The sequence below is a fragment of the Bos indicus genome, chromosome 13 (assembly GCF_029378745.1).
Source record: "Bos indicus isolate NIAB-ARS_2022 breed Sahiwal x Tharparkar chromosome 13, NIAB-ARS_B.indTharparkar_mat_pri_1.0, whole genome shotgun sequence".
NCBI lineage: Eukaryota > Metazoa > Chordata > Mammalia > Artiodactyla > Bovidae > Bos > Bos indicus.
In genome coordinates this window covers 66,278,485-66,290,252 of record NC_091772.1, presented here as the reverse complement: position 1 = coordinate 66,290,252, position 11,768 = coordinate 66,278,485, and the positions used below count along the sequence as shown (strand labels likewise).

General features: G+C 51.7%; 1 protein-coding gene across 6 annotated transcripts in view; it reads right to left on the bottom strand.

The window, feature by feature from the left end:
• Positions 1-1,167: 1,167 nt before the first annotated feature.
• Positions 1,168-11,768, bottom strand: part of MANBAL (mannosidase beta like) — a 28,399-nt gene continuing 17,798 nt past the window's right edge. For 4 of the 6 annotated variants that reach the window (XM_070801649.1, XM_070801652.1, XM_070801650.1 and 1 more), the window contains exon 3: positions 1,168-2,123. In XM_070801649.1, coding sequence (XP_070657750.1) covers positions 1,935-2,123 — 189 coding nt within the window. In that variant the 3' untranslated portion in view covers positions 1,168-1,934. The remainder of the gene's footprint in view (positions 2,124-11,768) is intronic. The other 2 variants (XM_019972383.2, XM_019972384.2) reach the window with 1 other exon arrangement.

Sequence of the window (11,768 nt, the reverse complement as noted above, 5' to 3'; positions counted from 1 at the left end):
TCCAAAGTGAGTGCAGAGCAAGGATGGCGGAGCAGAGGACTGTTCTCTGGCCAACAGCCTCTACGGGAGACAGTGTATGGGAGCTGGACTACAAGGCAGCCCTGCCATTCCAGAGCTGTCTTCCTCCAGGCAGCTGGACAGATCTGCTCGAGAGGTCTGACCCCTGCTCTCCCAGCATCATTTCCCTCTGGTCTCAGCTCCAGTTGGGCTTTTAAGACTCAGTTCAGTTACTCCCCTCTGCCACGTGGCTGTGCTGCCCCCCAAGGCTGAGCTGGGGGCCCCTACCCAGCTCCCACAGCTCCCCACTGGGCAGCTCTCCACACCAAGCCTGTGTACACGTCTCAGTCTCCCACTGGGCTTCTCAGAAGCTTCCTGTTTGGGCATCCCCCGGCCTAGCGTGGTGTGAGGTGTCAGACCCTCAGTAAACATCTGAGAACACACTCAGCAGAAGCCCCTTCCCCTGGGATATGGCTGTGTCCAGTGCTTTGTCATGCAGACGCTTCCGTCCCCTGAAACTTGGGGTACTGGGATCCTTCCGGGCCCTTGCAGCAGACTGGCCATCACAGCACCCACCTGCTAACACTCACTGAAGAGCTGTTAAATATCAGGAAAGGGGCCAAGGACTGGGTCCAAGTTCAAGTCCTGGCACTCACGAGTCATCAGGACTTCAGTCTCCCATCTTTGAAAGGGAGAGGACGCACGCTCATCCCTTAAGCTCCTCCTCCTCAGCTGTGACCTCTGGGAGTGTGTTTGGCAAACTAAACCAGCCGGGCATTCGGAGGTACCACAGTCAAGGCTTCTCCCTGGCGATTCGGGCATGTGACTAGAACTGTGTGACCCACCCCAGGCCACGTGAGGCCTCCGAGTGGGTTCTCCTCAAGCCACTCTGAGGATAAGTGGCGTCCTCACAGGCAGCCGGATCCGGGGACGGAGTGGGACCTGGCCCACGAAACTCTAACACACACGTGGATGTTCACAGCGTTTCCACTGACAGTGACTAAGGGCTACATGAAGCAGTTGGCTGGACCCGTCCTGAAACTCATCCCAGATCTGCTCTGACCAGACCCCACTCAGGTCACCTTCTTTTCCAGGGGTGTGCCCTGCCTCACCCTCCAGGGCAGGGACCAGGCTCCGCCTCAGCACAGACAACACACAAGAGGCTCAGCGTGCGGGGCCATTCATTGACCTTTATTTCCCCAAATGACTGTGGTCAGGGGTTGAAGGAAATGGAGGGAGAGGAGGGGATACAGACAGAAGCAAAAAGCTACACCCTCAATGTGCTGTGATGGGCTGGACAGAGGTTTGTCTGTGACTGACAAGTCCCTGCCCCTATCCCCTATTTGAGATGCTCAGGAAGTCGGGACTCAAGAATACACACTCATTCAAGCCAAATCCCTTCCATCGGCTGGAGGAGGACCAGGCCTCTTAAGGCCTGGTTGCTGCACCAGTGGGACCACTGTGCTAATGGCCTTGGCGCCTTGACTTAAACAAACAGGGGAGGCCTGGCCTGGCTCCCTCTGCACAAGCAGAGACGAAGGTGACTGATAAGCAAGAGATCTGATCTGCGGGGTATAGATAATGGCAGAGGGTGGTGGTTGTGGCAGTAGATAAGGACTCTAAAGCGTAGTGTAAAACTACAAGGGGGTGACTAAAAGTAGGACACGGGGATTAAGTCAGAAAATGGAACTCTGTGAGGTGACCCAACTTTTCAAGAAGCTTCCAGGACAGTCTCTGTTCACAGGGTATTTCAGCCCCCTTGGCCCGAACCCCTCAGGAAGGCAGAAGGAAGAAGTGGTGGTCTGCACTCCGGGGCCTGGGCACTGTCAGGATTGTCCAGATCTCTGTGGTCACAGGGCATCCCAGCCACTTGAGACCGTGTGCCACAGGAGGGCTGCCCTCAGGGCCCTCGTGCCAGGCTGCGAAGGCCGCCCCTTCTACCGCTTCTTCTTCGCCTCCTTCTTGGGTCTCTTGTTTGCAGAAGGAGCAGTGGCCTTGGGTTTCCTCGTCACCTCTGCACTTCGGGGCTCGGATGGTTCTGCCTCCTGTGTGATGACAGAGAGGAGAGTCCCGCTTAGACAAATCAAGCCTGACACCAGCGAAATGAGATCACGTCTGAAAGGACTCTGCCAACAGAAGCAGAGAAACCAGGGATGAAACCATCACCACGGAGACCTGGGAGCCGTGTGTTCCTGGACTGTCCCCGGGGAGCAGGTGAAGGATAAGGGAGGAGGCCTGAGGGGAGGGGCGGCCTTTGGAGTCTCACAGGCCTGGGGGGCACCGAGGCTCCCCCAGTTCCAGCCAAGTGACCTTGTGGGCAACTCCCTTCCCCTTTCTGCATCTCGGCTCACCCACCTATGGGATGGAAACAGTGATGCGCACCTTGCAGGGCTGATATGAGGCCAAAATGCTCGGGGAAAACCAGGGAAACGCACCCAGGGGCCGGTGGGACGCAGTGAGCAGGGCCTGGGCAGAGTACGGCTGGGGAGGCGGCGGTGGGCAGGCTTTCTGCCGCTTGCTCTCCTTCTGGCCCTGCTATCCTCTACTCCCATTCAAGCCACAGAGGTGGGGAAGGGAAGGGTGGAGAGCGCAGCCGCTACACAAGGTTCTGTGGCGCCTGGCAGGGGTGCCCTGTGGGAAAGGGCAGAGGGCAGCCTCGGGGCACAACTCAAGACTCTCCCTGTGTCCGGGGCAGCTCTGGTTTTTATCTGTCATGTACACTGTGATTTGTTCCCTGTACGATCTGGTTTAAACAAAGGTTCTGCTGCTGAAAAAAAGTTTAAAACCACAAAGCCAGCCTGGCCTTCAAGGGGCTGATAAAGAAAGTGGACTGTGGGGAGGGGAACTGGCCTGCCCCAGCCTCACAGGCTCATGGCAGAGGAGACTCTGGAGTGGGCCCTGTCCTGTTGGGAGTCTCCTCCTCCCTGTGATAAACTCAGCCAGGAAGGATGCTAGAGTTCCCATATAGCACAGAGAACACGAGCCACGGTCCGCAGGCCTGGTCGGGCCCACAGGCAGACCTCACTTGGCCTGCAGTGTTTATTTTTAGGAATTCGAGCCAGTTGGGAGACTTCCCATTCAACGTGGAGTCCTTGCTTTTCTTGAAAACTTTAAACATCCGGTGACACTAGCCTCATGGAAGAAATGGGCTGCGCACTGGCCGTCCCTTTATTCAGTGGCCCCGCCCCCTGCCCTGGCTCCCGCCACTCCACTGGCCCCAGCACTGTGGTAAAGAAACATTTTCAGTACTTGTGTTCTTTTGTTAAAAATGGGAGAAAAGCAGACTCAGAAGACAACGAGGGAGCACGGTGTTTCTAGAAAAGCATTTCTTCGTGTCTCACCGGCCAGCTCCCAGCTCGCTTCACTCTCAGTCCTTCTCTGCTCACTGTCGGCTTCTGGCCCCAGCCTCGAGCTTCCCTCAGACAGAAGAGGCTGGACTGTGGTTGTAGACGGGCGGTCCCCACCTAAGGCCCAGTCCAAAGGTACACCGGCTGCCTCTTATCAGCCTTCACTAGCTCTCCACCCTCCTCGCCTGCCAGCAAGGAAACCAGGCGTAAAGGCCCAGCCCAGTTCCAAGCACCCATGGGTGATCCTCCCTAGATAACCAGGGGGCCAGCCCCTGGCTGGCCAGATCTCTGATTGAGCTCAACCAGTCCCCTTGCAGTGATGCTGTTTATGAAAGAGAAGGAGGGAGGGTGGAAGGAAGAAGGAAGGAAGAAGAAAAAAGGGGAAAAAAGCTACCCTATTAAAAAAACAAAGAGAATAAAACCTCAGAGGAGACACTGTGTCAAGCGCACAGGCTGACAGCTGCAGAGCCAGCAGGAGGGCGATGGTTTAAGGCCGACCTCACAAGCACAACGCCTCTGGAGACTTTGGGAACTGGAAACAGTCCCCAGTCCAGTACCTGTGTGGCCAGTGGAAACCCATCAGTCCCTGCGTGCCCCGAGCAAACAAGATCTGATTAAACAGAAGGGTTTCTGCACAAGGGACTTGCCAGGCCTGCCAGGATCTCCAGGGATGGAGCCCCACTCTCAGCTCAAACCTGGGGTCTCCTCTGATTTTAGTGGGGCCGGTTCATAACCCAGAGACGAGAACACCCAGCTGCCATCCCTCCTTTACTCCACAGACCTCTCTGGCACCTCATCCTGTCTGTCACCGCCCAGATCTCTCTCCTGGCCCAGCGTGGAACGGGCACCTCCCAGGCACCTCCAGCTCAAGTGTCGCAGACAGAGCATGGCCCTCTGCAGCCGGCCTGGCCTTCCTCCTCCACCACACCCCCTCCAGTAGGCAGAACAACCCGAGTCCCAGCGACTCCGCCGCCCCTTTGCTCCCCTCTGTCCAACAGTCACCAAATCCTGCTGACTTCACCTCCTCCACCTTGACTTGGCCACTGTCTTGAGCATCAAAGGCCCTAATTCTTTATGCCATGACTCGTGTACCTGCCAAAAGAATTTTTCTAAAATGCAGATCCTTTCCACGTTAAACCTTCCAGTGGCTTCCATCACCCACAGTCTTTTATGTCCTGGGATGGCAGCTAAGGAGGCCACCTCTCCAGCCTCTCCTCCATCCCCCACACCAGGCCAGGCCCCAGTGCTTCCACTGCTCAGCCCTAAGCAAGAGGAGCACCCTTCTCTCCTTGGCCGCCCAGCAAAGCCCTCCCCACGGTCTGGCCCCCCAGGAACACACCGCTACTCCCTTCCAGCCTTCTTCCTCCACTCTTCTTCCAGCAGGTGCATGCCCTCCACCCTGACGCCCAGGAACCTCAACAACGCACGTGCTCATGATGGTCTCCCCTCCTAGCCTGTGAGCCCCTTAGACGGCTTCAACTGTTTCTGAAAGAATGAATGAAATCAAAGAACACACAAGATCTCCCATAACCATGGGAACTTCTCCCTTGCTTTATCATCATGAAAATACAGCACTTAAGACTAGATCTGGGGCTTCCCTGAGTGGCTCAGTCAGCAAGAATCTGCCTGCCAATGCAGGGGACGTGGGTTCGATCCCTCCTTCGGGAAGATCCCACATGCGGTGGAGGAACGAAGCCTGTGTACCCACAACCACTGAAGCCCACGCGCCCTAGAGCCTGTGCTCGCAACAAGAGAAGCCCAAAACGAAGAGCAGGCCCTGCTCGCCACAACTAAAGAAAGCTCGGGCACAGTAGTGAAGCCAAAAAATCAGATCAGATCAGTCGCTCAGCTGTGTCCGACTCTTTGCAGCCCCATGAATCGCAGCACACCAGGCTTCCCTGTCCATCACCAACTCCCGGAGTTCACTCAGACTCACGTCCATCGAGTCAGTGATGCCATCCAGCCATCTCATCCTCTGTCGTCCCCTTCTCCTCCTGCCCCCAATCCCTCCCAGCATCAGAGTCTTTTCCAATGAGTCAACTCTTCGCATGAGGTGGCCAAAGTACTGGAGTTTCAGCTTTAGCATCATTCCTTCCAAAGAAATCCCAGGGCTGATCTCCTTCAGAATGGACTGGTTGGATCTCCTTGCAGTCCAAGGGACTCTCAGGAGTCTTCTCCAACACCACAGTTCAAAAGCATCAATTCTTCGGTGCTCAGCCATCTTCACAGTCCAACTCTCACATCCATACATGACCACAGGAAAAACCATAGCCTTGACTAGACGAACCTTTGTTGGCAAAGTAATGTCTCTGCTCTTGAATATGCTATCTAGGTTGGTCATAACTTTCCTTCCAAGGAGTAAGCGTCTTAATTTCATGGCTGCAGTCACCATCTGCAGTGATTTTGGAGCCCAGAAAAATAAAGTCTGACACTGTTTCCCCATCTATCTCCCATGAAGTGATGGGACTGAATGCCATGATCTTCATTTTCTGAATGTTGAGCTTTAAGCCCACTTTTTCACTCTCCACTTTCACTTTCATCAAGAGGCTTTTTAGTTCCTCTTCACTTTCTGCCATAAGGGTGGTGTCATCTGCATATCTGAGGTTATTTATATTTCTACCGGGAATCTTGATTCCAGCTTGTGTTTCTTCCAGTCCAGCGTTTCTCATGATGTACTCTGCATATAAGTTAAATAAACAGGGTGACAATATACAGCCTTGATGTACTCCCTTTCCTATTTGGAACCAGTCTGTTGTTCCATGTCCAGTTCTAACTGTTGCTTCCTGACCTGCATACAAATTTCTCAAGAGGCAGATCAGGTGGTCTGGTATTCCCATCTCTTTCAGAATTTTCCACAGTTTATTGTGATCCACACAGTCAAAGGCTTTGGCATAGTCAATAAAGCAGAAATAGATGTTTTTCTGGAACTCTCCTGCTTTTTCCATGATCCAGCGGATGTTGGCAATTTGATCTTTGGTTGCTCTGCCTTTTCTAAAACCAGCTTGAACATCAGGAAGTTCACAGTTCACGTACTGCTGAAGCCTGGCTTGGAGAATTTTGAGCATTACTTTACTAGCGTGTGAGATGAGTGCAATTGTTCGGTAGTTTGAGCATTCTTTGGCATTGCCTTTCTTTGGGATTGGAATGAAAACTGCCCTTTTCCAGTCCTGTGGCCACTGCTGAGTTTTCCAAATTTGCTGACATATTGAGTGTAGCACTTTCACAGCATCATCTTTCAGGATTTGAAAGAGCTCAACTGGAATTCCATCACCTCCACTAGCTTTGTTCGTAGTGATGCTTTCTTTTTTTTTTTTTTTTTTTTTAATATTTTTTTTTTAATTATATATTTGGCTGCACCAGGCCTCATTTGTGGCACACAGGATCTTTAGTTGCAGCATGTGGGATCTAATTCCCTGACCAGGGATCGAACCCAGCCCTCCAGCATTGGGAGTGCAGTGTCTTAGCCACTGGACCACCAGGTAAGTCCCCGTAGTGATGCTTTCTAAGGCCCACTTGACTTTACACTCCAGGATGTCTGGCTCTAGGTCAGTGATCACACCATCGTGATTATCTGGGTTGTGAAGCTCTTTTTTGTACAGTTCTTCTGTGTATTCTTGCCATCTCTTCTTAATATCTTCTGCTTCTGTTGGGTCCATACCATTTCTGTCCTTTATCGAGCCCATCTTTGCATGAAATGTTCCTTTGGTATCTCTGATTTTCTTGAAGAGATCTCTAGTCTTTCCCTTCTGTTGTTTTCCTCTATTTCTTTGCATTGATCGCTGAAGAAGGCTTTCTTATCTCTTCTTGCTGTTCTTTGGAACTCTGCATTCAGATGTTTATCTTTCCTTTTCTCCTTTGCTTTTCGCTTCTCTTCTTTTCACAGCTATTTGTAAGGCCTCCCCAGACAGCCATTTTGCTTTTTTGCATTTCTTTTCCATGGGGACGGTCTTGATCCCTGTCTCCTATACAATGTCACGAACCTCATTCCATAGTTCATCAGGCACTCTATCTATCAGATCTAGGCCCTTAAATCTATTTCTCACTTCCACTGTATAATCATGAGGGATTTGATTTAGGTCATACCTGAATGGTCTAGTGGTTTTCCCTACTTTCTTCAATTTAAGTCGAATTTGGCAATAAGGAGTTCATGGTCTGAGCCATAGTCAGCTCCTGGTCTTATTTTTGCTGACTGTATAGAGCTTCTCCATATTTGGCTGCAAAGAATATAATCAATCTGATTTTGGTGTTGACCATCTGGTGATGTCCATGTGTAGAGTCTTCTCTTGTGTTGTTGGAAGAGGGTGTTTGCTATGACCAGTGCATTTTCTTGGCAAAACTCTATTAGTCTTTGCCCTGCTTCATTCTGTATTCCAAGGCCAAATTTGCCTGTTACTTCAGGTGTTTCTTGACTTCCTACTTTTGCATTCCAGTCCCCTATAATGAAAAGGACATCTTTCTTGGGTGTTAGTTCTAAAAGATCTTGTAGGTCTTCATAGAACTGTTCAACTTCATCTTCTTCAGCGTTACTGGTTGGGGCATAGACTTGGATTACTCTGATATTGAATGGTTTGCCTTGGAAACAAACAGAGATCATTCTGTCGTTTTTGAGATTGCATCCAAGTACTGCATTTCGGACTCTTCTGTTGACCATGATGGCTACTCCATTTCTTCTGAGGGATTCCTGCCCGCAGTAGTAGATATAATGGTCATCTGAGTTAAATTCACCCATTCCAGTCCATTTCAGTTTGCTGATTCCTAGAATGTCGACATTCACTCTTTCCATCTCTTGTTTGACCACTTTCAATTTGCCTTGATTCATGGACCAAAAAATAGTGTAAATAAATTAATTTAAAAAGACTAGGCCTCACTTTTTGCATAGGGACAGAGGACACAGCAGATTTTAAACCCAATATACGCACCCTAAGTCAACATCTAGACATAGCCATAAATAAGAACAGTAACAGTAAGAGCCACAATAGCTGCTAATATTTACAACATGCCAGGCTCCATGTTCTGTGGTCTGGACATGTCTTATTTTTCCCTCACAAAATGCCGTAACATGCCCCATTTTAAAGAAGAGACATTCAGAGAGGTTATGTGACCTGCCTCCGCTGGTAAGCAGCAAGGCCAGGATGAACCTAAGCCGAATGGTATATTGCCTCTTTCAGGTTTCCTAGTGGCCTCGGGCTGATGGACATCAAGAATCGGAGTGAACTGTGAATCTACTTTCTGTTTAGCCGAATCTGGAAGCACGGGGGATGGTGGACTGACAAAAACAGCTTGTTCAGGACCCTGCCGATGGGTGGCTCAGGACCCCCTGCTTGTGGCAGGAGTCAGGAAAGCGGTTTTGTGCTCCTCAAGTCAGGCTTTGCTCCTACAGTTGAGAGCAGCTCTCCACGGGCACGTGGACACAGTCCTTGAGTCATCCGAGCGCCTTGTCTGTCTCCTCTTCACCCCAGGCCTCCTCCTCTCTTCTCCAGCTCAGGTTCTAGCACTGTCACGCACCCAACTCCCCAAGCTACAAACCACTGAGCCATTTCTGAGTTCTCACCATTCCCTGCATGCCCCCACATCCAATCTGTCACCATAGCCAGTCCATTCGGCTTTCCACAGAGCTCTCAGCTCTGCCCAGTCCCCTCTAGACACACTACTGAGCTGGCTCAGACGACCCCTGCACCGCCCACCCCAACGCCCCAGTCTCCTGCCTGCCCACCTCAAGGTTTTCCTCACCATCCGCCACACTGCTTTCAGTCTATTCTCCTAAAACAACCATCCTGACCAGACTGTTTTCTGTTTTAAACATGTTGCTGGTTCCCTCTTCGTATAAGGCAGATTCCAAGAACCCCTGAGTGGCCTCCAGAGCTATTCCAACTGCAGCTTTGGCCCTGTCCCCGGGCACGCCCCCTCATGCAGCCCACTTTGCCACTTCTGGGCGACTGGCCAGCCAGTAACTCCCAGATGCGCTGTGTCTTTCCCACTCTGCACAGGTGCTCAGCACCCACAGCCCATCCGTCTGCGCCCAGCGCACGCAGGTTCTGGGTCAGGCAGCGCAGGGGAACCAAGAGGAGGAGCACTTCGCGATGTGTGCTGTATGACTGCCTCACAAACAGCAGCCGCTGCGCCTCCCCTCACCTTGGTGAGCCCATCCCTGGGAGCCCCATTTTACAGGCCTCACCAAGAGGCTCACCAAGACTTAGCGACTCAGACAGTGGGGAAGAGCCCCTTCCCCGAAAGGGGGAGGGAAACAAAGGCAGCTGTTACACACGTGATTCGGCTGCTGGGGTCCTAGCCACACAGAGCAAGTTCCAAATTCTTAGCTGGCAAGAATGACTCTGAATAAATGGCTGACTTTTCATTTCTCTTCAAATGCGCATTGCTGGTACAAGCTAGGCAGACGGCAGACTCCGAACACGACAGCCCCACCTTTCAGTCGCGCCTCCTCTGCAGCAAGTTCCCCCCGCAATCTCACGTTAGGGAGTGAAAGAACCCCTCCACCCAGGGAGTTCCTGAGTCTGCGGAGGCGTCCTCCGTGATACAGGGCTCATCAATAATGAAGCAGCTCCACAGCCACTTATGAGGCCAGGAAATTGCTGCTATTCATCAGCTTCAAATAATCGAATCTGTGCCACAGTGCATCCAATCTCTTCCAGCAGGGAGAGCACACAGAATTTTTATAATTTCCATTATACAGTTCAGGGTGGACTGAGTCCAATAAATCAGGACAAAATGTCATTCTACACAGACTGAAGCTCTTCTCTCCTCTGAAATGATCCTGGCAAAGGAGACCCTGTGCTGTGCGCAGGCAGCCCCATGGGTCTTATCTCACCCAATCCTCAAGGACGGTGTGGGACAGACATATATACACGATCACGTATAAAATCGATAACTAATGAGAACCTACTGTATAGCTCAGGGAACTCTTCTCAACGCTCTGTGCTGTGCTTAGTGCTCAGTGATGTCTGATTCTTTGCGACCCCATCGACTGCAGCCCGCTAGGCTCCTCTGTCCATGGGATTCTCCAGGCAAGAATACTGGAGTGGGTTGCCATGCCCTCCTCTAGATCTTCCCCACCCAAGGATTGAACCCAAGTCTCCTGCATTGCAGGAGGATTCTTTACTGTCTGAGCCACCAGGGAATCCCACTCAATGCTCTATGGTGACCTAAACAGGAAGGAAATCCAAAAAAGAGGGGATATATGAATATGTATGGCTGACTGGCTTTCTGTATAGCGGAACACAACACTGTAAAGCACGTATACTCTAATTTTTTTTTTAATTATATTAAAAAAAAGAGGACCACATGGGTCGGGCGTGAATGCCCTCCTTTTCTAGCTCAGGACACGGGCTCGGAGAGGGTAAGGCGCCCGGGGCTGAATTCCAGTCTGCCCTGCTGTGCACTCTTGCCTGAGGCCCTGGGCAGGGTGGCGGCTGGGACACCTTGCGGGCTGGGACTAGAACTGGCCTTGAGCGGAGGACAGGACCAGCTGAAATCAAGCGGGGGAAGCTGTTCATGTGAGTTCCACAGGCGAACAGAGACAGAGTCCAGGACGCGCTTGGCAGGCAAGGAGAGCTATGATTAGAGAGAACGGCCCATGCAGCTTACCCCAGACACGATTCAGCACCCCGCAGGCCCCGCCCACCAGCTGGTCTGTGGCTTCATGCATGTCCGTGAGCATCTGAAGACCGTGTTTAGACCTTTGCCCTACCCACTGTGTGGCAATCTCTTGAGAACGGCTCATTAAGTAAAAAACATCCTGCTGCCCAATTCAACTGCAAACCCCTCCCAAGCTTAAAAAAAACAGGGCAGAACTGAAGAGGTGGTTCTGTGAGACTACCTCCTGAGGTGTGGAGAACAGGTATACACCTTGCCCAAGTTAATCATTTACTGCGGCAGCCTTCACTGGCCATGGGGGGCTGAGTTTAAAATCAAGACCTGGGACTTCTCTGGCAGTCCAGTGGTTAAGACTTTGAGCTTCCGATGGTGGGGGCATGGGTTCAATCCCTGGCTGAGTAACTAAGATCCAGTTTGCTACACAGCATGGCCAAGATAACAAAATCAAATCAAATCAAGACCTCCATGCTGGATATCCCAACAGGAACTTCCAGGCCACGGCCCCACTACCAAAGGAAGGCTCCATCCATCTCGGGGCTTCCTGGTTGACAGTGAAGTCTACGTGGGCATCGCATGGAATGCCACTCCTGCCATCAATTCTGGTGAGCTCTCCTCCGCTGGATCACAGTGCTGGGCACCAGTTGTCTTTGTCTGCCCTCCCCCACCCCTGCCCATCAAGGCCATGCTCTTTCCTTGTCCCATGTGATTCTGGGGGGCTCTCAGTCACTGTGACCACAGCCACGGCCCGTTAAATGTGGCCTGGCCAGAAATGGTACCCAATGCCCCTTCCCACCTATGAGCCAAAGTACAGAC